This window comes from Felis catus, chromosome B4, assembly GCF_018350175.1.
Source record: "Felis catus isolate Fca126 chromosome B4, F.catus_Fca126_mat1.0, whole genome shotgun sequence".
NCBI classification, from domain to species: domain Eukaryota; kingdom Metazoa; phylum Chordata; class Mammalia; order Carnivora; family Felidae; genus Felis; species Felis catus.
The window spans coordinates 22,104,756-22,131,277 of record NC_058374.1 but is presented as its reverse complement, the minus strand read 5'-3'; the positions used below and the strand labels follow the sequence as shown (position 1 = coordinate 22,131,277).

The 26,522-nt window shown below is 43.4% G+C and overlaps 1 protein-coding gene across 4 annotated transcripts in view; it reads left to right on the top strand.

Annotated features, from left to right (window-relative positions):
- The window catches only part of CB4H10orf67 (chromosome B4 C10orf67 homolog), a 168,833-nt gene that overhangs the window by 47,818 nt on the left and 94,493 nt on the right, over nt 1-26,522 (top strand). For all 4 annotated transcript variants that reach the window (XM_019834072.3, XM_023256424.2, XM_019834070.3 and 1 more), the window contains exons 5-7: nt 13,588-13,740; nt 20,118-20,250; nt 21,292-21,350. In XM_019834072.3, the coding sequence (XP_019689631.2) occupies nt 13,588-13,740; nt 20,118-20,250; nt 21,292-21,350 (345 nt within the window). The remainder of the gene's footprint in view (nt 1-13,587; nt 13,741-20,117; nt 20,251-21,291; nt 21,351-26,522) is intronic.

The window sequence follows — 26,522 nt, the reverse complement described above, 5'->3', positions numbered from 1 at the left end:
TAAATAAAAAAATAAAAACATATATGTTATATATAATCACATTTTCTTTTTTAATTTTTTTTAACGTTTATTTCTGAGAGAGCAGGCGCGAGCATGAGTGGGGGAGGGGCAGGGAAGGGGACAGAGGATCCGAAGCAGGCTCTGTGCTGAGAGCAGCAAGCCCAATACGGGGCTTGAACCCACAAGCCGTGAGATCATGACCTGAGCCAAAAGAAGAGTCGGATGCCTAACCAACTGAGCCACCCAGGCGCCCCTCACACTTTCTTTATCCATTCATACATCAGTGGACACTTACGTTGTTTTCATGTCTTGGCTATTGGGGCTAATGCTGGGGGGGACACAGAGGAGCAGGTATCTTTTTGAATTTGTGATTTTGTTTCTTTCAGATAAATACCCAGAAGTGGAATTGCTGGATTGTAGGGTAGTTCTATTTTTAGTTTTTTTGAGGAACCTCCATTCTGTTTTCTAGAGCGGCTGCACCAGTCTGCGTTCCCCCCCAGCAGTGTGCGAGGGTTCTCTTTCCTCCACTTCCTCTCCAACACTTGTTATCTCTTGTCTTTTTGATATCAGCCATTCTAACGGATGTGAGGTGATATTTCATTTTGATTTTGATTTACGTTTCCCTGATGATTAGTGATGTTTCACATACCTGTTGGCCATTTGTATCTCTTCTTTGGAAATATGTCTTCTGTCCATTTTTTAATTGGATGGGTTTTTTTTCTTGTTGTTTATTTTTGTTTTTTTTTTTGTTTTTTTTTTGTTTTTTTTTTTGCTATTGAGTTACATGGATACTTTGTGTATTTTGGCTGTTAACCCCTTATCAGATATGTGACTTGAAAATATTTTCTCCCATTCAGTCGGCTGCCTTTCCATTTTGTTGACGGCTTCCTTTGCTATTCAAAAGCTTTTTAGTTTCATATAGTCCCCGCTTGTTTAATTTTGCCTTTGCTTTTGGGGTTAAATCCAAAAAATCATCCCCAAGACCAATGTCGAGGAGCTTACTGCCTATGTGTTCCTCTAACAGTTTTATGATTTCAGGTCTTAGTCTCAAGTTTTATCAGATATTTTAACAGTTCTTGGTTGATTCGTTTGTATTTTCTGCATACAAACACCTAACTGAAAATGATAATATTCATGTCTCAATTTCTCAATGGTATATCTATCTCTCTTTTACACTAGACGGACATTGTGGAATATTAAGTAATAATCAAGATAGCGATCATCCTTTGTTATTACCGAATTTGATAGGAATCCATCAGTAACTCATTGTTAAGTATAACAATGGATTTTTGTTGGGCATAATTTACTGACTCCATCCCTAGATGGAGCAGCTGGATGGAAAAAGAAAGAGAGATGTGTTGGTGGTAGAAATGTAATTAGCCTACGGTCTTAGTGCATAGGGCGAGCAAAGAAATACAGAATATGTGTTTGTGGGAGAAAGCTAAAATTGCACCAGAAAAGGAGGTCAATAAAGGGCTAATGAAGCCAGAGAGACTGGCTATTGGATGTCAGGTGTATACAAGTCAGATGGGGATCAGGACATCAGAGAAGGTTAACATAAGCAAAATGAGGCTAGAAAGGGTGACACGGGTGAACTAACTCCTGAGGCTGGGTTCCTATATGGCCCCAGAACATATTGCCTGAATTAATCAGGTCCCTTTACAGAGGCCCATGTGGGATACATCCTTTTCCTCATCCCTGAGGAGGGAGGGATTGGTTGTTTCTCTGCCTTGTCAAGTGGAAGAGTTGAGTGCATACCCTAAAGGGAGACATGGGTTGGGGACACAGCCTTTTGGCACAAATGCAGCAAGAAAGCCAGTCATCAGCCTCACGCTCCATGGGATGAATGTAGCTCCTGGCAAAGAGGAGAGTCCTGTGACTTTTGTGAGGCCGACGAGTCTGAATCAACCTAGGAAATGCTTCTTTGCAGAGAAGCATCAAGGTGAAGTTCAAATGAAGGCTGACAGCCTGGTGAAGGGGATTCTCAGGTCAGACTCTTTGGCCCGGAAGATCATTTCGTTTTGCTTTCCAGTTTGGAACAGGCTCACTTCCTGTGCCTTACTGCTGGATTTTGGATGCTTTTTGAGACGACGGTCTCTCAGGTCTTTTAAAGAGAATTTTAGAAACTATGAAGCTCTAGTCTTGTCTCCATCTACACTGGATGTTGAGGATTTTCTTACACAAAGAGTAATTTGTGACTAGACCAGAACTGTGCATAGCAGGCCCTGTGAAGATGCACAGAAGGAGTGCTGGTGTTTTCTCGCAGGACTCTTCGTGTAGGAGAGACTCTGGGTGACATGGAATTGTATTGGGCACAGTCACACCCCCAACGTGCTTAAAATATAACCATGAGAATTTCATTTCCTCGGGTGCCTGGGTGGCTCAGTCGGTTAAGCCACCAACTCTCGGTTTCAGCTCAGGTCACGATCTCGCGGTTCATGAGTTCAAGCCCTGCATCGGGCGCTGTGCTGGCAGTGTGGAGCCTGCTTGGGATTCACTGTCCTCCCTCTCTCTGTCTCTCTCCCTCTGTCTCCACCCCTCCCCAGGATGTGCTCTTTCTCCCTCTAAATAAATAAATAAACCTTAAAAACAAAGAGAATTTCATTTCCTCAAATCAAAGCACCACCTTCTCCTTTACCAACAGAGGGCTGAGGAATGAAGCCATGACCCTCCTAGTGGGTGTTCTTTTCTCTGTAAGAAAAATCTGGAGTAGACAACGGACGCTTGAGGGGAGTTTGGGGGAGAGAAAGGGGTATGGGGAGATATTTTAGTTGAGAAAAGGATATGGGGGTGTAGAGAGAGCCCTGGATAAGCTTTGTCTCCACCCACCGTCTTGCTTACACCTGCTCTACTGGGCCTAACATGGCCTGGGGCTGCAATTACTCTTTTTGTCTTTGGTGGCCTTAGTCACTAAAGGGGAACAGAAGTCATAATGCTTGGGGAGACTTCCTCATTTTCTCCAGGCTGATATCTCCAGTAATCACATATCAAATTATTTACTATGGCCCAGGCACTGTGCAAAGTGCTTCACAGGCAGCATTGTTATTTATTATATTTCTTTTTTTTTTCAATGTTTATTTATTTTTGAGAGAGAGAGAGAGAGAGAGACAGAAACAGAGCACGAGAGGGGAAGGGACAGAGAGAGAGGGAGACACAGAATCCCAAGCAGGCTCCAGGCTCTGAGCCTGTCAGCCCAGAGCCCTCGGGGCTCTAACCCACGAACCATGAGATCATGACCTGAGCTGAAGTCTGACGCTTAACTGACTGAGCCACCCGGGCACCCCATTATTTATTGTATTTCTACAGAAAGACGAAAGAGACTAGAGTTAAATTCAGATGGATTAGAGAAAATGAAAATGTTTAAAAATGTTTATTTATTTCTTTTGAGAGAGAGAGAGAGAGAGAACTACGCGTGCATGTGTGCGTGCACGTGTCGGGGAGGGGCAGAGAGAGGGAGAGAGAGAATCCCAAGTAGACCCCACGCTCAGCGAGGAGCCTGATGTGGCGACACTCGAGCTCACAAACCGTGAGATGATGACCAGAGCCGAAATCAAGAATAGGAGCCACCCAGGCACCCCGAAAAATGTAAATCTGTATGTCTAGGTTTATGACTTCCTTTTTTGGTTCAACTATAATCGGCATTCAGAAGGAAAGGTGAATGCAATTAACTCCTTTTCCAGGTGTTCTCACATAATTGGAGAAAACAGTATTCACGTCTTCTCGCCTCTGGTTGAGTCACCAGCTCCTAAACTGATCTTCATAGGAAGAGAATTTCACACTCCTCAGCATCCTGATCTTAATTTAAAAAAAAGAAAGAAAGAAAAGTGACAATTGTTTTATCATTAAGCCAGAGAAAAGTTCTTTTCTTTTTAACTTTTATTTATTTTTGAGAGGGAAAGACGGAGTACGAGTTGGGGAGGGGCAGAGAGAGAGGGAGACACAGAATTTGAAGCAGGTTCCAGGCTCTGAGCTGTCAGCCCCAAGCCAGAGACGCAGGTCTTGAACTCACAAACTGAGATCACAGCCTGAGCCGAAGTGGAGCGCTTAACCGACTGAGCCACCCAGGCTCCCTGCCAGAGAAAATTTCTGTGCAGTTTTCTCCCTTCCCAGAAATCTCTTTCTGATTGTTGTTCGTTGGGAAACTGCTGTAAATGAACTTCGAGTGTTTCCCCAAGACGTCCTCACCATCACATAATCATCCTCGCTGACTTCAAAGAGATCTTGCCAACAGCTCAGAGTCCATTTTGCAGGACTGAAGTCCTTTTATGGATAGCAGGTAGCAGTGTTTGTTCCAAGGAAAGCGTTTCAGGTTTGTCTTCTTTACTTTGTCATATAGAGATGAAGATTTGATGCAGGATTCCCCAAATCCATTTCAAGGCGATAAAAACATGTTTGTTACAATGATGAAATGTTAACATTGTTTTTAAAAGTCTTTGAACTGGGAAAGCACGTCCCTATTCTTACAATGGAAGCCTTGCTTTCTGGACTATCAGTGAGAAGGAGATGGGGTGCCTGGGTGGCTCAGTCAGTTAAGCACCCGACTTCAGCTCAGGTCATGATCTCACGGTTTGTGGGTTCCTGCCCCGCATCAGGCTCTGTGTTAACGGCTCAGAGGCTGGAGCCTGCTTCGGATTCTGTGTCTCCCTCTCTCTCTGCTCCTCCCCACTCACGCTTTGTCTCTCAAAAATGAATAAACGTTAAAAAAACAATTTTTTTGTTTTAATTTGGAAGAAGTAGAGAAGAAGCATATCTAATGAGGGCACTCATTTTAGATCCCAAATTTTAATGCAGCAAATACTATCCGAGTGTTAAATGATTTTTATTTCAGATTTTTTTTTTTTAAGTCTTATTATCAGTATTGTGCAATAAAATACCAACATGTTGGTATTTGGAAGGGATTGAATTTTCTGGACTCTGACTTAGGAAACCAAGGCGGGCCTCTGCCAAGGCAGGGTGCATCTCCTTGGATTGTGAGGAACGCCTTCCCTGCAGCACTGCTAATGGCCTGAACGAGGCTTTACTCTGGGGAGACCCCGGGAAAGAAAACGCCTAGACGACATGGCAAAACAACTAAAATGAAAGAAAAGACTTACAAAATGAAGTCACTGCAGACTCACCACCACACAAGTTATACAACGTATCAGTCAATACAAGCTATATAATGTATCTTCTCCAGCTGCTGCTGGGAGGCTAGCAGGGGCTGCTTGTGCTGAACATCCACAATCCAGCCTCCATGCGTTCACACCTTCTGTGATCACCCTCCTTATCTCCCTGAGAGAGGGCAGGATTCGGGCCTTGCTTTTAACTGATAGAATACAGCAAAGGCAAAGGCGCTGGCATGATTATGTTCCACAAGGGTGTGGCTCCTGCCTTACAGAGTCTCTCCTTTGCTGCCTTGGAAGAAGCAAACAGCCATGATGGGAAGCCCCAACATTTGGAAGGCAATAACCACAGGCAGTCTTGAATGGAGGGAAACCTCTAGCTGACAGTCAGCAAGAAACTGAAGCCCTAAGGCCTCCAGGCACAGGGACGTGAATCCTTCCAACGACCTGAGCGAACGTGAAAGCAGATCCTTTCCCAGTTGAGCCTCCAACAAGGCACTAGGATTGCAGCCTCATAGCCCCACCACAGAGGACCCACTTAAGCCATGCCTGAACTCCTGACCTGCAGAGACTGTGAGACAATGCATGTTTGTTTTAAGCCACTAAGTTTGTGGTAAAACTGTATGCTTGTGACACAGCATAGATAAACAACACACCCTAATATCCAGGGAGCCATCAATTCCTGCCTGTTTTTTACTTCCCACATCCATCCCCGTGATCTTGCCATGGAACTGGCTCAGGCAGCCAGCGTTGCTTGCCTGGCCTGTGGCTGTTATCCCCTTATCCCATCTGGTCTCCATTGGTCTTTATCTGCCCAGTCAAGTGAGTGGTCTTTCAAAACATAAATCCCTTCACATCTTGCCCTTGTTTGAAACCCTTCAGTATCTTCTCCATACCTGTAGGATGACGTCTAGCCCTTAGCAGGGCCCAGAAGGCCCTTACATTTCTCCACTCTTATCTCCTTCCACTTAGTAGGGAAAGCTTTACCCTCCAGCAATACTGAGCTATAGTCACCTGCCTCCCTCTGCACACCTCAAGGTATCAGTCACCTCCCTGGAATGTTCACATAATGTCCCTTCTTGCTGGAATGCTCTTTCTCTCCTCAATAACTGACACACTGAATTGTGTCACAATTACCCACTTGTGGATTGTTCTGTACTCTAGATCCTTTGCTCCTGTGGACCAGGGACTAAGCTGTGTTCATCTTTGTACTTTCCTCCTAGCAGAGAGTCTGACCCATCGTAGCTACTCAACAAATGTTTAGTGAATAAAGGCCTGAATATAACCAAGAAAGGTACCAATGAACTTGACCTATGCCATGCTACTGGAAATAGATCATGAGTTCTTAGTAAAAACGTCTTAGACCATGGCAGTGCATGATGCTGAGGGCTTAAATTGTTCTTTCACTCAATGATTGATTCATCCACCCATCGTCTGATTTTGTAGCAGAGACAAAAGCAATCCTTGCACTCAAGTAGTTCATAATCTAGTGGACATGAGAGATGAAAGAAAGAAAGAAAGAAAGAAAGAAAGAAAGAAAGAAAGAAAGAAAGAAAGAAAGGGAGAGGAAGGAAGGAAGGAAGGAAGGAAGGAGAAAGAAAGAAGAAAGAAAGAAAGAAAGAAAGAAAGAAAGAAAGAAAGAAAGAAAGAAAGAAGAAAGAAAGATGGAAGGAAGGATGGATGGAAGGAAGGAAGGAAGGAAGAAAGAGAAAGAAGGAAGGAAGGAAGGAAGAAGGAAGGAAGAAAGAAGAAAGAAGAAAGAAAGAAAGAAAGAAAGAAAGAAAGAAAGAAAGAAAGAAAGAAAGAAAGATGGAAGGAAGGACGGAAGGAAGGAAGGATGGAAGGAAGGAAGGAAGATGGAAGGAAGGATGGAAGGAAGGAAGGAAGAAAGAAAGAAGAAAGAAAGAAAGAAAGATGGAAGGAAGGATGGAAGGAAGGAAGAAAGAAGGAAGGAAGAAGGAAGGAAGGAAGGAAGGAAGGAAGGAAGAAAGAAAGAAAGAAAGAAAGAAAGAAAGAAAGAAAGAAAGAGGGAGAGAGGAAGGAAGGAAGGAAGGAAGGAAGGAAGGAAGGAAGGAAGAAAAGAATACTCAGCAATTAGAATCCATAATTGAGGTTTGCACCTGATGGATGCCCAACTCTTCTGGGTGATTTGGAGCAAGGAAAAGGAAAGTTTTTAGGGCAAGGGGATTTCTGAGCTACACCTTGAAGGATGGTGAATTTTTGGCGAGCCTGGGGGAGATGGGAGAAATCAGGGACGTGGCCAATTTCACAGAACAGAGGCATTAAGGTGCAAGGAAGGCAGGGAGGTGGTTTGGTGAGGCCGGAAGACTGCAGGACTGAAAAGCGTGGTGGGAGGCAATGCAAGAAAGTGAAACCAAGGAATCAGTAGTTTACTTCCAGGACGTCAAAGAACCATCATAGAATTCTAAGCAGTTTTCACGACAGGCTTAGATTTCCCACCTTGAAAGATAATGACAATCGCACTGTTTATGCTTGATGAATAACACCGCTCTTCCCCTCCCAGGTTCTGGACAAGTTGAAAAGGAAAGTCAAGGAGCCAACAGATGGAGATCATCTGCTTTGCTGGTGAGGCGGGCTGCCTCGTGCTAAGTCTCAGAATTTGGCAGACTCGACTCCCATCACAGTCTGCCCTGGGCTGGGCGGGGCTCTTCCTGCCGGAGCAGAGCAGATGCTCCTGCAGCATTTGCCCCAAAGAGAACGGGAGAAGGAGAGAGATGGCCAAAGCGTGACCACCTTTCTTCTTCCAAGGTCATAACTGAGAGGAGGCTATCACTGCCCATAAAAGGAAACCACATTCCCTGGGCTTCTCTTTTTCTTTTCACACACTGATCCTCACCGTTTAGCCTGTGATCAGTTAGGCATGTATCTGAGCCTTGGTGGGGAGGACACCCTCCTGCCACCTACGTGATGCTGTTCCCCACCCCCCCGCGGTACCACGTACTGCTCTGGGGGGTCCTGAGACCGCGGGTGCCCTGGAAGGTATGGCGTCCAGCTAGACATTTAGCTGCAAAGTGACTATGTATCCACTACTGGGACTTCATTTGCTAGTCTGTTTCTCACCCCTGGTTATATCCAGCTGTGTCGTTCGATACTGCTGGTCAAGAGGCTTTGCCCATGAGACCAAATGACATCATCAAATTATTCTAACAATACAAAGCCAACAGTTAATGCCAAGGATTTGAATATTAGGTCCTTCTCACTTTCAAAGGCTGAAGGAAAAATTAAAATACAAATATTAACTCTTCTTGCAAAACCAAAGGAATGGAAGCCCACAATAGAATTTTCTTGCCATCGTGAGTTAAATGTCCAAAGACGTGCTTCTGCCGTCCCCGTCCCATCACCTGCTTCGGAGCCAAGCTCTTGGTGGCACGGTGTGGTGTGGTCAGGAAATGGGTTACCTGAAGGGAGGGTTGAGCAAACACATCAATGCATCAGGCATCATGGGACCCAGCTTTCTCACTGCCAGAGGGTTATGCTATGGAAAGGAGACAGGTTGTAATGACACCACGGTGTTGGGTTGGAATTGACGGTGTTGGTGTGAATTTAGGGTCTTTAGATGTAGATATTAGATTAGTTAGGATTCTCCAGAAACAACAGAACCAGTGTGTATAGAGAGGAAGCGAAGAAGCGAGAGGTTGATTTTAAGGAACTGGTGCACATGACTGTGGGGGCTGGAAAGCCTGAAATCTGCAAGATGGGCTAGCAGGCCAGAGATTTGGGGAAGGGTTGGTGTTACAGTTCAGGTCCCAAAACAGTCTACTGACAGGATTCCCTCTTCCTCTGGGACCTCAGTCTTTCTCCAAAAACCCGAAGACCTTCAACTGATTGGACGAGGCCTACCCACATTATGGAGGGTAATCTGCTTTTCTCAGTCTGTCGATGTTAATGTTAATCTCACCTAAAAAACACTTTCACAGCAACATCTAGACTGGTGTTTGACCAGATCTCTGGGTACTGGGAAGAAAGCAAAACCCAAAACAAAAAATAAAATGCCCCAATTCCCGCCTAATCTTACCCACCAAGGTTCCTGTCCTCCCCACCTGTGGTCTCCCTTGGATGTGGCATTCTGTGCTGGGGGAGATGGCTTGAAACTGGCTTTCTTTTCTATCTTTCTTTCCTCTGTCCAGTGTTGTTGTTGTTATTTAAGAGTTAAAAAAAAAAAAAAAAAAAAGCAGTGGAACTTTCCCGAGAGTTTTTCTCAGAGGGGAGAAACACGAGACGGGAGACCAGATCGGAGGGGTGGTGAAGAAAAATAAAAGCGCCTCCCGCCTGTCTCCTCATGAGCCCAGCTCATTCCATAAATGTTGGTCGAACATCAGAAACATTCCTGGAGATGAAGAGAAATGAATCCAATGTGTTTGGGCCTTACAATTATTTTATGAAATGTCAAAAGTGAAACTTCTTGTCCTTGCAAGGAACCGCGTGACCCTCCCTGCCCTGAAGTCCAGAGGGACCGGAGCCCTTCCTAGAGGCAGGCTCCCTGCTGAGTTCGCACAGCATCTCCGCCCAGTTCCTGGGGGCAGATTTTAAATGAGCGTCCAGGGGTGGTTTGTGTCATGTTAGAGAGGAGACTACCTGGCCAGCTTTTCGGAAGCGTCTTTATTTTGGTGTTTTTTATAAGTAAAATAAGGGCGCCTGGGTGGCTCAGTCTCTTAAACATCGGAGTTGGGCTCAGGTCATGATCTCACGGTTGCTGGGTTCAAGCCCCAAGTCGGGCTCTGTGCTGATAGCTTAGAGTCTAGAGCTTGCTTCAGGTTCTGTGTCTCCCTCTCTCACTGCCCCTCCCTTACTTGCTCTCTGTCTCTCAAAAATAAATAAAAACATTAGAAAAAAAGTGAAAAAAAAAAGTAAAAGAAACCCAGGGGCATCTGGGTGGCTTAGTTGGTTGGGCGTCTGACTTCTGCTCAGGTCATAATCTCACGGTCTGTGAGTTCGAGCCCCACGTTGGGCTCTGTGCTGACAGCTCAGAGCCTGGAACCTGCTTCAGATTGTCTCCCTCTCTCTCTGTCCCTCCCCCGCTCGCACTCTGTCTCTCTCTCTCTCAAAAATAAACATTAAAAAAAAAAATTTTTTTTTTAGATACAAGTAAAATAAATCCAGCATATACTGAACATAAAAAGCAGTGAGCACATAAACAAATAATAAATGAAGTGACCCAAGCAGCACGTTGGTTGACAAGATACAGGAAGAACGCAGCAGTGGAGAGCGGGCGGGCAGGTGGGGTGCTAAGGCTTCCCAGAGGAGTGGCATCTGGGTTTGAATGACAAAACAGATAGAACGATACGAAATGCTAAGATGTAATACTTACAGGGAGCTGGTCGTGTTGTGGACACTGTTCAAAATGGTTTACGCGCATTATCTTATTTAATTCTCGTGGCAGTTTAGGTATTGTTATTAACCCCATTTTACAGATAATAAAACTGAGGCACAAGGCACAGGCACAAAGCTACTAAGTGACAGAGCTGGTCTGCCAACACAGGCTATCCTGTCCTCCACAATCAGCCTTGTTCTTTAAAGTCACTCAATTTAAAAAGCTGGTATTATTAGGGCACCTGGTGGCTTAGTTGATTGGGCGTCTGACTTTGGTTCAGGTCATGATCTCACAGTTTGTGAGTTCGAGGCCCGTATTGGGCTCTCTGCTGTTAGCTCGGAGTCTGCTTTGGGTTCTCTTTCTCTCTCTCTCTCTCTCTCTCTCTGCCCCTCCCCGCTCTCAAAAATAAATAAAAAATGAAACATTTGTTTACAAAGCTGGTATTGTCATATTGATTGTTCTCTCTTCTCTCTTTTCTATTGTGCTGTATTACGCATATGCTGATTTTTACGTTAACACTGCGTAGGTCATGTTATCGTTCTGTTCCTAGCTTGACTCTTAATTCTATCATGATATATTATTCTCCTCAGGTGACTGGCGTTCATTATATATTATAGGACAATTTTAGTTTGTAACTCTAACTCTGAAATATAATATTAAGGGTAGTAGCAGATACGATTAGGTTTTCCTGTATTTCCTGTTTGTGCATGTGCTCAAATATATTAGCAGTGAACAAATGACAAAAATAAAATAATTCTGTAATTCTCAAAAGGGTACCCATATGAACAATAGGATTTTACACATCAGGGTTGAAAATGAGATTTTTTTTTTAATGTTTATTCATCTGAGAGAGAGAGAAAGAGAGACGGAGCTCAAGCAGGGGTGGGCAGAGAGAGAGACAAAATCTGAAGCAGGCTCCAGGCTCTGAGCCGTCAGCACAGAGCCCAACACGGGGCTTGAACCCACAAACTGTGATATCCTGACTTGAGCCGAAATAGACGCTCAACTGACTGAGCCACCCAGGCGCTCAGAAAATGAGATTTTTTATATGCTAGAAATAAGAAACAGCATTCCTGGGGCTCCTGGGTGGCTCAGTCAGTTGAGCGTCCTACTTTGGCTCGGGTCATGATCTCGCTGTCTGTGAGTTTGAGCCCCGCATCGGGCTCTGTGCTGACAGTTCGGAGCCTGGAGCCTGCTTCGGATTCTATGTCTCCCTCTCTCTCTGCCCCTCCCCTGCTCATGCTCTGTCTCTCTCTCTCTCTGTGTCAAAAATAAATAAACATTAAAAAAAAATTAGAAAAAAAACAAAAGCATTCCTTTTTTAAACATTTCCTCCCAGTTTGGTTTTGCGATACAGTTCTTACTGACTGTAAACAGAGAAGCCAGTCCCAACAGACTGTGGAGAAATGGTGCTTCTATTCAAATGGAAACAGTAAAGCTGATCAATAGCACTGATGAATAAATTGATCAGTGGAGGTCCTAAAACTATTTTGAGTTCTCAGTAAAAGGGCGTATAATTAGAATCGAGGACTTTCAAAACACAAAGCATAAACAGCTAATATCATGTGAAGAAAATTCACTTTGAATGGTTATCAAAACATGCTGATTAAGGGGCACCCGGCTGGTTCAGTCGGTAGAGCATGTGACACTCGATCTCGGGGTTGTGAGTTCAAGCCCCACGTTGGTTGTAGAGACTACTTTTTCAGAAAAAGGAGTAAAACAGGCTGATCAATACAAAAATAAACCACTATGTTCATATATTGTCACAGTAAGACTTACAAAATAACAATATATAATCTTTCAGAGAGTATAGGAAGACAAACATCTTCATTCTCAAGGTGGAATATAAACTGAACAATCTTTTTGAAAATAAATTTATAAAATGAGTCAAGACTATCAATACCTTCATATGCTTTGGCCAGGAATTCTACTTCTAAGGGTCTCTGTCAAGAAAAAAATAATTAGAAATGCAGACAGTGATGTATATATAAAGATTTGGTATCATGGAAAACTTAATATATATATATATAGTATGATGAGTGTGTAAATTATGGCATTTCTGTGGAGTAGAATGTTATGGAACCATCAGTAATTATACTCATGTAAAATGTTAATGGTGTGGGAGATGCTCACGATATGAAATCAAATGAATTAAAATAGGGGCAACACCATTATGACGCATTGTATCAACTCATATACAAATTCATTTCAAACCAATTCAAGAGTATATTTTTCATTTACTTTCTTTTTGATTAGGGTTATCAAAAAACAGCTTATGGGGCGCCTGAGTGGCTCAGGCGCTCGGTTGAGCGTCTGACTTCAGCTGGGGTCATAATCTACAGTTCGAGCCCCACCTCAGGCTCTGTGCTGACCGCTTGCAGCCTGGAGCCTGCTTGGGATCCTCTGTCTCCCTCTCTCTCTCTCTTTCAAAATAAATAAATAAACTTAAAAAAAAAACACAAAAAAACCCCAGCTTATTCAATTTTTTTAAGAAAAGCAAAAACATGGCTGTTTTTTCATGCAGAGAGAAGTAAATGATATGCTAGAATTACATAATTTTATAATGCACATGGACCCTGAAGATGACTTTCTCATACCTAACGGTTCATCTTCCACAGCTTCCCACGGGGAAAAAAAAAAATTCAATCGTAACGCATCTTCCTCTGCTCTGGTCTCAGTTTCCTGATTTTTCAAATGGAGCCTCGTCTGTCTAGATGCATGGTCTGCAAACCTCTTCTGTGGGCGAAAGAAAAGGAATAGTATTTCTCTCCACACCGCCACACCAAAGCACTGGGGGAATTAGCGACACCAGTGAAGTTTACGGCCCCTTTTTACATATTCAAATGTGCGCTACTTTCTTTCCAGGGGAAGATTGAAGTAGGACGTTCACACCACGATGTGAATTGACAATTGAAGTGTAGTGTTATTGCTTGCGTGGCCAGTGCAGTTAGAGTCCCGCATTATGCTTTGTGTTTCATAGGATAATGATGTGCTGTATTCTGTGGCACTTTAGCATATCATTCGATATAAATATAGTTACTTACTGAAAATTGTGTGCAAGTGATAAAAAGAACTTACAAGGTAGTAGCTTAAATAAAACATGAAATAGCTTTCGCTTGGTGCCTGATTTTTTAATGCCGCTTTTCTCCCTAGCAATTCTTTGAGGTGGAGGAAGAGACTTTTGTGCAAGAATCAGCTACTATCAAAATGAGTAATTTGTTAAAAAGACTGAAGGAGAGAGAAGAGATGATTAAGGAGTTAAGAGAAGAGCTATGTCAATATGAAGAGTCTAGACTACAAAAACTTGTAAGTGTCAAAACAATGAATAATTAATTTTAATACAGGTAAATAAGGCTATAACTTTCCAAAAGTTTGGGTTAAGAATAAAGGAAATACAGGTGGTATAGCTTGGGCATCTCTCCACAACATCAGCCAGTCCAAACTTTTCTGCTCAATGGCATATTCCAGAAAACCCGTAATAGTTATAAATAGGAGCAATATAATTGTACTCAATTTGTATTCATAATGGAAATAAAATAACCTATCTCCCACTGCAAAAATTTTCCTCCCCTCGAAGAGCACGTAAATAGATTTTTGTTTTAATTTTGAAGACCCCGGCCCCGTTTTGCTGTTCTGATAGTTTGAAAGACACAAAGCAATCTCCCTGAGTCAGAGGCTTCCAGCAAGGCCCTTGGAACAAGAGAACTTCTGAGGAAAAATCTTGGGGAGGGTTTTCCCCCAGTTCTTCCCGTCACAAAGGGAGTCAGAGGCTGGTTTACTACTTAAACAGAGGACTGGTGGGAACAGATATGGAAAGAGAACAGAGAGGCTAAACTCCTGTCAAGGAGGAGAACTTTAAGGGCTCTGGAAAGTGTGGACACTGAGGGTGAGTTCATTGTCACCTCACTGTGAGCCAGTGGCTGTGGCCCAAGGGCAGTTCAGAGCCATGAGGGGTTTTCATTAATGGATTCTAAGAACAAGAAGCTGATTGTTTGAGTCAGAGAGGCTCACAGGGAGGCCGAAGGAATAACAATCTTTTTGAATATCAACTGGCAGACACCGCATGCCTCATCAGCAGTATCTTATCTTGTAGCTAAGTTTACAGCGGAGGAAGCAGAGATAGGGTGGCTAAGTTACTTCCCCCAGGCATATGGCTAGTAAACGGTGAAGATAGCATGTGAACCAAGGTCCAACTGAATCCAAAGCCCACAAAAGGAAGTGGGGCTCTGGGCTCTACAGTAATATGTCAAGGTTGTAATTTTCAAAATTAATTAGTATGTATATATAAAATAGACTATTATCATAATGTTATTATAATGTACTAGTATACTAATACTTATGGATACATCCACCTGTAAATATCGACACACGCATATACATGCACAGAAAAAGTCTGAGAAGTTATGTACCAAAATGTGAACACTGGGAAGAAACACTTGCTCGCTGCTGGGCCCTTTAAGTGCAGTCTCTAATTTACCTAAATCCCTCATTGGTATTCTTATTTAAAACGCCAAGTTTAGAAGAGGTAAGGAATTGAACTTATATGATTCTAAAGGATTTCGTTTATTAATTGGTGAAGGCGTGTTTGCTTTGTATAATCTATTAGGATTCTTTGTGTTCTAAAAAAAAACTGAGTATCTTCTAAGCAATGTATTGTGGAGTGTGATTAGCATAGATCTAATAAAAATGAATACTAATTCTTTTTACATCTTCTGATGGCTTTGGAGGAGGCATATCCGGTTCCTGCACTTACTTTAACCTTTTCCTGGGTCTAAATCTAGTCTTTTTAATTAATTTGTAATTAATTAATTAACTTTTAATGTTTATTTATTTTTGAGAGAGCGAGAGAGACAGAGACAGAGCGCGAACAGGGGAAGGGCAGAGAGAGAGAAAGAGAGAGAGAGAGAATCCAAGCAGTCTCCAGGCTCTGAGCTGTCAGCACAGAGCCCGATGCAGGGCTCAAACTCACAAACTGTGAGATCATGACCTGAGCTGAAGTCGGACGCTGAACCAACTGAGCCACCCAGGTGCCCCTAGTCTTACTTTTCGGAGATAATAATTTAAGAGAAAAGACTAAACAAACTGTAATAGTATCGGCTTTTAATCTTGCCTTGGTCAAAGTTATCCAGCATAGATTGGCAAGGTGATCTTGACCCATTCATTTCCCATTTGTGAAGTGCAAAGCGATACCCGCTTAGCTAAAAGAGAGTTACGAGAAGGATACCTGTTGCACTGACTGTGAATTGCTTTGAGCTCTTTGAAAAAAGGTGAGTACATACATTCCAGTTATCATTATGAGGAAATGCACTAGCCCTTATGACTGTCTGGTTTACATTTGGAGAAATGCACTGAACAGAACTCAGGACTTGTTGAAACCTTCCCAATTTGGTAATTGAGCTCCTTACACTAAGACATGAGGCGTATCTTGTAATGTTTACACTCGTAAGTGTTCTCTACCTGTTAATTGGTCTCTCTGATGCCCTGGGGAAAGAAGGAAGATAAGAATACGTGGTAGTGGCTTTGTGGGGACCAGGGAAATGGAAGGGTCCACCCTGCTCTTGTACAAGCAGGTGTTCCCTGGCTCAAGATGGCACCCGGAAGCCCCTGGTTATTCCACTGTAATTTGTCCCCAGGGAGACCACCTCACAACTTCTGTAAACACCCTAAGATCTGAGGAAGGTGAGATAGTCCTGATCAACTAGGTGTGTACGTTTCTCTCAGCTCCTTCCGACTCCAAGAGAACGTGTGACCCCGGTCTCCCACCTTGACCGAGGGCCACGTAGGGCAGTCAGTAATATGGTGTACATTTCAGAAACATGGATGTGAGTGCCACAAAACAGATCGTGATTTATATAAAATAAACCTATGGAGAATACCCCCACCTTTTTTTTTTTTTTAAATCCTCTAAGAATAAGATTTCCTAAAACTCCCTGCGCTTCTAGAAGAGGTCTTTTTTCATTTGTAATTTCATCTTGTGCAACTGCTCCCTCTGGTGGCACCAAGAAGCTTACGACACGGAGCCTCTGAAATCTGATTTGGAAAAATGAGTTTGGAGAACCAATTGGGAAATTTCAAAGTAGCAATGGAGATCACTTGGAAAAAAAAAAAAAAAAAACTTGAAATAAGCAAGCCGAAAAAGCAGTATCTTTCCCTACTGCTGGTTTATTCCCACTGGCAGCCAAATCACATAAATAGCTTTGTAGTTAATACGTATTCCGATTATCTCTCCAGAACTGTTTTTGAGGAAAACCTGATAAGAATGTGATCGCAGAGGGGAAAGTTTAATAAACAGCCGCCCTAAATCATACTTGTAACCAAATGGAAACCAGGCAAGAAAACTCTTCGACTTTCAGAAGCCTCCTCTCTCCGGTCCGAACTTCCTGGGTGTCCAATATTCCTCAGAGCAACTTCATGCAAGGGCTGAGCCTCGTTTCCAGGTTGGGCGCCGTGACTCAGCTGCGTCCTGCTGCAGTTGTCACGTGGTCACGCTGTAGGCTGACAGATCCCCGTGAGGACGGCCGAAGGAGGCCAGCCCGAGTGCGTGTACCTGGACGCGTGTGTGTGCCTGCAAACACGCGTGCGTGTTGCGGTCGCTTTAATTAGTTGTCGTTTTGAGAAGGCTTCATTTTTTTCTCACCTTAGCACGGATGAGCTGTGCCACCATCGCCCTCGCACCGCCCACAAGCGCACATGACTGCTTGTTGCTGACGGCGCTGAAACAGAGCTGTCATTCAAGAGCCCCAGCTCTGCAGGGCTGCACTGCCCCAGTGCGCCACTTTCCTGGTTGTCACTCACTGGGAGAGCACCTGCTCTTCTCCATGACTGTCATGCAGCACGGGCACGCATCAGCACAGCACAACACGCCCCAGCAGCAAATTGAGATGTCCAAGTATTGTACGCGGAGCCTGCAGAATTGAGACACGAATACGGCAGAAGGAAGACTGCTGAGAGGCACATGCAGGGCTCTGAACAGAACTCCTCAGACTTTATTGTGCGTAGGGATCACCCGCAGCTCCTGTTAAGATCCAGATTCTGACAGTAGGTCTGGGCTGGGTCCTGAGAGTCTGTTTCCCATACGCTGCCGGGCGATGCTGAGGTTCCCGGTCTGTGGACCAGACGTGGAGTAGCAAGGCTCTGTGGTGTGCCAGCCCTCAGACATGATTCTTGCAAGATCTGTTTAGGATTCTGAAACCTGGGAACAGTGATCCCATTCCGCACATCTTGTGCGTGTTCACCAGAGAAAAATAGTGCACTAGCCATGGCCTGAAGTCCTAATTTTCACATGATAGAAAAACTTCACATCGGTGAGTTCCGTTATCAGTTGAAAATTCCAGAGTGATCATGGATCGCACACAGTCTCTCCTCAGCTATAACGCAGCTTTAAATAGCGACACCTAGTTAACCACCTTTTAATGATCTCCATCCTTTTCAACCTTGGTTTATTAAATGCAGTTTATTTTAAAGAAGTCTTGTGGTTTAAATAAGCCAGAGCTAGTGGTGTGGGCAGATGGTAGAAGGAACCCCACCACAAAATCTGCCACTCAGAGTGTAACAGATGACCGTAGCAGCCCAGAACTATCCCTTTGTTCGTTTTGCTAATGAGTGTCCTCATTGCTGTGGGAGTCTGAATAGTTAATTACGTGCAGTTCCTGCAGCTGACAGATGGTGGGGACAGAGCTACAGATTAACCTCACAAGAACCAGGGGCTGTAGATGGACATGAAGGGGAAAACCAGTTGAATGTGTTTTCCTTGCTTCTTGCTTTTATGTGAGAATTTTAGAAAACACATCTAAGTATTAGCCGCCACCCCCTATAAATACTGTGTGTGATTAGTTCAAATAGTTCTTGTATAGTTTATGCTAATGGGTGCTCATGTAATCCACTGTGGGTATTCTTATCCCGCCAGTTAGGAAACCTTTGCTTAACCCTTTGAAGACAAATATTGTTTGTTTGTTTGTTTGTTTGTTTGTTTGTTTGTTTGTTTAAAAAGCCCTTTTAGTCTATAAGTACATTCTGTGATGGCTTCAAGTGGAACATGTGGGACTAGAAATTAATTTATTAAGGAAACAGTGTTGCTTGTTAACTATTAGATTTGTTAGCTTTCCTTAGTTAAAGAATGAGTTGGGCTCAAATGATTTAAATAAAATGGTGATTCGAAATCATAAAGATCTGTATTGGGTTTAGTGCAAAATTTAACATTGTGTTAAAAATCAACTCTCACGGAACTAACTTCCTTAGTAGGTGGCTTGTTATTTTTTAAGGGTTTATTAAATGCACTGTAAAAATCGCAGCCACTTATTTTTCTTTTGAGCCATTATGGCCACAGAGAAAAACATTCTAATAATTGACTTTCAGGTATCTGTGAAGTTAGAGAAAAATACAATTCCAAAAGGAAAACAGTATACTGGGAGTATACTGTTTTTGAGGAAAGGTTTTATTTTGGTGTGTTAGCAATCACGGCATGCCTGCAGAAAGAACAGGTTATCATTCATCTGAAGATGAAAGTTCAAAAGTACTTCTGTCCTCTAGATGAATTTTGAAGGGAGGCGGATAGAACCTTCTCTCTCTTGTAGCATAATAATAGAACGACTTTTAAGCATCCTCCTTAAGATCTTGAGATTGCATAGTCATTTAATATTTTCCCACCAGGAAATATAAAGTTCTCCACCAGCTTCCCCAATCCATTACATCTTAATTTAAAAAAAAAATGCGTGGCAGTAAAATCTAGACAGCCATAAGCGAGCATATTCAGATGTGTTTCAATAGCTTTGAAGCGGACAAGAAGAAGAAGAAGAAAGGAAGAGTAGCTTCCCAATAAGCTTCTATTGCGTAAGAAAAAGCCTCTCCCATAACGGACAAGGCGAGATTTAAACAAAAGCCGCACATAATAAAAATGTAAATGAGTTTGCTTTACGAAAACTATAACTTTAAAGTCTTTTGTTGTAAGTTATCCTGAAACCTTCTTACAAGGTAATCACTGTTTGCATAGAGATTTAAACCGAAGTCTTCAATAGCATTCAACGCCTGCACAGCCCCAGTGTGACAGGCATGCAAAGCCACGTTAATGTTCAGAATGTGAATTGCCTCTGGGTGGTTCCTCCACGAGGCAGAAAACCAACTGTGTGGATATCCGTGTGCCTGATGGACTCCATGCGGCTCCCGGCCTGAAAACGTCACCACTTTGACATGTGATGTGCTCCTCATGACACTGGCGACGCTGACACCGGGAAATGCCACAAAGGCAACAAGCCCCCCTCCTTCGCCGTGCACTTTGCTACCCCCTGGCGCTGCCCGTCCCGGTCTCCCCAGTCTGCCTAGTTACAGGCGGACAGCACTTCAGACACACACAGAGGGAAGGGTGTGGGTGGGGGGGCCCCAGCTGCCTCCCCGGACACAGCCTCCGTAATGAATTGACCTGAATGATGAGGGCACACAAACAGTATGATATGCATTATTCCTGTCAATAAAATGTCCCCATGGGCTGTGGTCTTTGTACGGAATGTACCACAGCCTTTCTTCCAGCGCGCTCTATTTAATCTCCTTCCTTTTTACTATTCATATTATAAGTGTGTAATAGAATTCAGAAAATTATATGATAGCTCTTCTGTATCTGTATTGTCTCGTGTTGCATATTTAAATCCTTGGCTCTGTGCTTAGAAGTACGGGATTCCCCATCTTTTCAGGACGCTTTTGCCAGAGAGACAGCTCTAGAAAGAGAGGATTTGGAGTACAAACTGGAAAACGAGAGGCTGCTTCAAATCGTTTCAGAGCTCGAAGAAGCAATCCGACTCAACCTAAGGGAAAATGCACTATTAGGTAACATTTTACAGCCATCTTGGAGAAAAACCTATGCATCGGGCACTTCCTAAAATCCATAGCTCTATTTGTCCTTACCAAATGTACGTTTGCTTGGTTATTTACGTTTACAAGATCTGTTTGATTTTCACTGAAGATGGCATTCCTTGCTTGGGAAAGAGGATTTTTTTTTTTTTTTTGCTTAGAAATATTATAAACAGAAACTTTTGCTGATTTCTGTTCCATATGATTGATTGATGATCTGAAAGTTATGACATTTAAATACTTAACACGCAGATTGGGGTATGCTTTGCGGAGACACAGAGTTAGCCCTTTCGGAAAAAATATGCCACTACTTACTATGGAATTATCCGCAATTTTGGATTCAGATTTAAAGCACAAATTTCCCTGTGTATGCTTTCTACACCCCCCCCCTTTTTTTCTCCAAACCATAAACGTTGGCAAAAGTCGCATTTAAATCACCAAAGTTGAAGTGTTTTGAAATATTTTTTCACTTACTGTTATCTTCGTATTTATGTTAATTATATAGTGTTCCCCTAACCTGCAGTTATGAAAAGCAATGAATAAGCAATAAAAAAAAAACCTTACAGCAAAACATTAATAAAACCAGAGATATTACAATGTCCCTTGAATATAAATTATGCCTTGCCAGTGCAGTTTCATTTTCCTTCTAATGTGGTGTAATAACGCTTTTTCAGGTCCTGGTGGTTCTTACTGTGTCCCAAAGTACCACCTGCTAAAGCACTTTGTATTGGCTGTGACTAACAGCAAAAATGTCCCTTGCTAGTATTGATGAAAAGCTTTCAGCCCTCGGCCACACTTGGATCTTGAACTTAGTTCTTAATCCCTATCTGACCAGCCGTCTGAACAGCAGGAAGAAGGCTGTGAATGTCAAGGGCAGTTGTGAAGGTCACAGTCCTGCTAGGACTCGAGTCCACCACGCCTGCCAGCCGCGTACAGCCTGTCCCGGAGCAGGGAGTTTGAATACAGGGCCATAAGTTTGTAATTTCATGCTTGGCCTCTCTCTCCTTTTGTTTACAGAAGATGAAATTATAACTCTGAAAGAGATGGCAGCAAAGGATCATAGAACTATTCAAAAGGTACTGTAACTTTTTACATCGACGAACGACTCCTTTACGCTGAAGTATCAGCACTATCGGTGGCTTAACACTGCATCCCGCTTGTCCCGAGGTACAGAGAAAGATCGATTTCTGTGTTTCATCTCTCCCGTTATTTAGGTAGGGTCTCTGGTAATCCATAAGGATTCCATCTTGAAAATGAATTAATGAGGGGCGCCTGGGTGGCGCAGTCGGTTAAGCGTCCGACTTCAGCCGGGTCACGATCTCGCGGTCCGTGAGTTCGAGCCCCGCGTCAGGCTCTGGGCTGATGGCTCAGAGCCTGGAGCCTGTTTCCGATTCTGTGTCTCCCTCTCTCTCTGCCCCTGCCCCGTTCATGCTCTGTCTCTCTCTGTCCCAAAAATAAATTAAGAAACGTTGAAAAAAATTTTACAAAAAAAAAGAAAATGAATTAACGTGCAGAGACTTTTTTCTTTGGGATAGCTGAGTGGTCACCTTGTTGACTGTAAGGAAAGAAAAGTTACAGGACAAGGAGGTCCCAAGATGTGCCTGGGGAAAAATTCTATTATTAACAACGAACAATCTTATTTGCAGCCCAGATGTGGCCGCGTGTTCACTTTGCGGTGTGGGTGTACTGGGCTTATGTTGTGCAGGAAATCTGTATTTAGAACAGGGAATTCTTTTGGTATCGCCAAGGTCAAGATCTCTTAGAGCATCCAATGCAGCAGGACCTCAGCGGTTCTGCGCCCTTGCACAGGTCAGGCGCCCCTGCTTTGGGGTTTCTTCGCTCTCTGTACCATAGCCATCGACACATTTTCAGTGATGGTGAGTCCTCCCTGCCGTGCTGTAAGCCCCACGAGGGCAGAAGCAGTATTTTTTCCATCTCTGGTACATTGCCAATGCTGAGCACAGAGCCTGGCAGCCTTACAGATGCTCTTTCAGTGATCCGTAGGATGAGAATGTGTTTACAGGTGAAATTCACAGGCGAAAATGTGTATTTACATCCCTGAATTGTTCCGAATAAACATAAATGCTTTCTGCTAGCTGAATCGAGGGTCAGTTAAAAATGAAAATTATTTAAAAATTTTTTTTTCAACGTTTATTTATTTTTGGGACAGAGAGAGACAGAGCATGAACGGGGGAGGGGCAGAGAGAGAGGGAGACACAGAATCGGAAACAGGCTCCAGGCTTTGAGCCATCAGCCCAGAGCCTGACGCGGGGCTCGAACTCCCGGACCGCGAGACCGTGACCTGGCTGAAGTCGGACGCTTAACCGACTGCACCACCCAGGCGCCCCGAACAAATGAAAATTAATTAAAACTGGATAACATTAAACATTCAGCTCCTCAGTTGCACTAACTTTATTTCTAGAGCCCAGGAAACGGCCACCTGTGCTTAAGTTTAGGTCCAAATTTCAACTTGATTTTACAGTTCAGGGTATTCTTGGGTTTTAGGTAAATGACTTTTAAGAATTATTTTTTATCTTAATTTAATTTTTTTAAGTTTATCTATTAAACTTGAGAATGAGAAAGCATGAGTGGGGGAGGGGCAGAGAGAGAGAGAGAGAGAGAGAGGAGAGAGTCCCAAGCAGGTTCCACACAGTCAGCCCGATGCAGGGCTCGAACTCACAAATCGTGAGATCATGACCTGAGCTGAAGTTGGACACTTGATCAGCGGAGCCACCCAGGCGCCCCCTGAGCACCGTGTTTTAAAGAATTGGTTAACCTGAAGGCTCAGAGTTGGGAGGTGTTTTCTCTGATAACTGAACCCATCACGAGTTTCCAGGGCGAATTCTTTTTCTAGCACGGCAGCTTACTTGCAGTGGTGACCGTTCAAGTCCCATCCACACAGAGAAAACAACAGAGTTTGTGGACAGACAAGTTTCACTTTCTCGGCATCAGTGTCTATGGTTGAAAATGAAGTCCCAGCCTTCTAGTGTCACTTCACCTACAAGGAACCGTCACAGTTTATTTAAATGTTTCTGAAACTGCTCAATCCGTACCGTCACCGGGAGAAATGAATTGCGTAGGCTTACTATGCTCTGAGAAGAGCACGAGAAATTAAGGCCAAAAAAAATCTGACCATCAGGCTACTGGTTAGAAAAAACATGCCCTTCAAATGACAGGGTTATACCCTCTGTGAGCTTAAATATTTCCCTTAAATCCTTCCTCAGCTTCCTCAAATCTTCACTGTCCCAAGGTAGCCCTCTGTGGCTATTTGAACACATGAATCATGTCTAGTGCGACTGAGGGACTCAATTCTTACTTGTATCTCATTTTAATTGAAAAAATTTTTAAACCGATACTTGTTTCGGGATATTGGAAAACCTTTATGTATACTTTAAGTAACTTGGTATGTGAATCTACTTTTTCTTCTGTGGATTTTATGCAGTCTAAATACAGATCAGACATTCCCAATGAGATTTTAGCCCCCAAATTGAGATTTGCCACATGTGAAAAGGACACAGTGGATTTCAAAGACTTCGTGTAAGTGAAATATCTCAGCACTGATTTTTAATATTAATTATTACACATTGAGATGATAATTTTTCAGATAGATGTTTGGATAAATAAAATTTATTATTAAAAGTAATTTCACCTGTTTCTCTCACCTTTTCTCACAAGGTTACCATAAAATTTAAAATTATATATGTATTTACACCATATTTTTTTTTTACTTTTTTTTAACGTTTTATTTATTTTTGAGACAGAGAGAGACAGAGCATGAATGGGAGAGGGGCAGAGAGAGAGGGAGACACAGAATCGGAAGCAGGCTCCAGGCTCGGAGCCATCAGCCCAGAGCCCGATGCAGGGCTCGAACTCACGGACTGCGAGATAGTGACCTGAGCTGAAGTCAGAAACTCAACCGACTGAGCCACCCAGGCGCCCCTACACCATATTTTTAATGCACAGCTCTCTTCTACACAAATATAGCAGATCCCTAGTCTGTTTGATCATTTTTTTAACTTTTAAAAAGTTTTATTTATTTATTTTTGAGAGAGAGAGAGAGAACACAAGCAGGGGAGAGCCAGAGAGAGAGAATCCCAAGTAGGCTCTGCACTGTCAGCACAGAGCTTGAGGTGAGGCTCGATCCCACGAACTGTGAGATCACGACCTGAGCCAAAATCAAGAGTGGGATGCTTAACCAACTGAGCCACCCAGGCACCCCTGTTTGATCATTTTTTACATCCTGTATCTTTCTTTAATATGTACTCGATCGCCACGAAAACATTGACTATAGGCACAATGTGGTATTGAGCAGAAAGAATCTCGAACCGCAGGTTCCTTTTCCATTTCTGCCACTATGGTCCCTTGGGCCAGTGCCTTATCTTCCCTCCTGTCTCTCATAGCTGACTGTGTGGACAGAATGAGGTAGTGTACATCAACGTGCTTTGTCAACTGGAGAGCGTACCAGTTGAACAACAAGAGTTGTTGAACAAGTGAGAACTGATATTTACTGGTTTGGTTTCCAATATCCTCCACGTAATCAATTAGTGTATTAATGTTTATTAGATGCTTTTTAGTGCCAGGCACTGTGCTACTGCTGAGATACAAAAATCACATACACACACACACACACACACACACACACACACACACATATACACACACACCTCCCTGCTATCGAGCAATTAAGTCTAGAGCAGGAGACAAAAACCCCTAGGCTGTGTGATAATGTAATGTAATGTAATGCAATGCAATGTAATGTAATGTAATATAATATAATATAATATAATATAAACAATGAAATAATGAATATAATATAATATAATATAATATAATATAATATAATATAAGTATGTACACAGAGAAGAGATGTCTAGCTTTACCCAGAAGGGTCTGGAAAGGCTTCTCAAAGAGTTCCACACCTGTCTCACACTCTTCCATTCGAGCTGATCTTTCCAAGTAGGTAGGAGGGTGTGGGAGCTGGATACAGAGTGTGAATGCATAAAGTGTGAGATATCCCCGTGGACTTGTTTGTGACTTGGTATGGCTAACGAATGAGGTAGGAATCTGGTGAGCCATGTGGTGAGAATTTGTGTTGGGGCAGGAAGAGGGGGAAATCTGGGGAATGGCAGGCAGAAGGAGAAGCAGTTCAGAAGCCTCTGGATAAGACACGTTTTCTTTTTTAGCCCTGGATGCAATTAGAAACAAGTTGAAAAAGGCCTGTCTCTGGGTAGGCTGACCTCTTGCCATCTCTCAGGGCTTAAAGCACTGTCTATGATGGTATTCAGTAACTTTTATGTTTCAATTCCAATAATCTAATAACAGCTGCATCGAATCCATCCTCCAGCTGTGGCCATAACATGAATGTCCTTCTGGGAAGGAGTCGGACCAGAAGTCAGACATCACAGCCCAGGGTGTGATCAGCCTCGGGACGCGGGGCAGCACAGACGGCCGTGGGGCATGTGGGGGAGCCCAGCATGGATTGTAAGGGATCCGGGAAGGTTGGAGGAAGGACACTGAGTCGACTCCCCGAAGAGAGGCTCTAGTAAGCCAGGAAAGGGATATGGGAAGTGGGAAGGGTCAAAAACATGCAGAAGGGGAGTAAATTCAGGCGATCTGCGATAGCGGAAGGGTATGTGAGAGCAAGCGGCAGCAAGGCGCAGGGCACGTAGCACGGGATTATTATTCACGCCAAGGGGTTTGAATTCCCTTCTGAGTGCACTGGGGAGCCTTGGACATTGGGGAAGGATTGGATTCATTGGATTTCTTTGTTTCAGAAAGGAAATGGGTGGGAAGGGGGGAAATAGAGAGCTCGAGAGACCAGTGAAGAGGTTCCTTGGATAAACCAGGGAAACGGTGATCTGAAACGGGAAGGGGACAGTGACCTTGGTAATATTAATGAGAGTCATTTGACTGGTGCAACTGGAGCAGTTGAGAAGCCGGGTGAATGCCGAAATGGAGACGGTGGGCAAGGGGAACTCTCTAGAAGTTTGGCTGTGGATGGCCAAGAAGCGGTAGGGGAGTAGTTGGACGGGGACATGGCGCTGAGGAGGGAATTTTTTTGAAAGAAGAAACTAGAGTATTTTTAAATGATGTCAATGGAAAGAAGAAGGAGAGAGTGGACAAATGGCAGAAGTCCTCATTGATAAAGAGTGCTCTCAAGAGGACAGGAAGGGTTGGGGTTAACGGCCTTGACGTTTGTGGTAATTGGCCCCCGTTGGAAACTTGGCGACCCTCCTTTTCAGGCACAA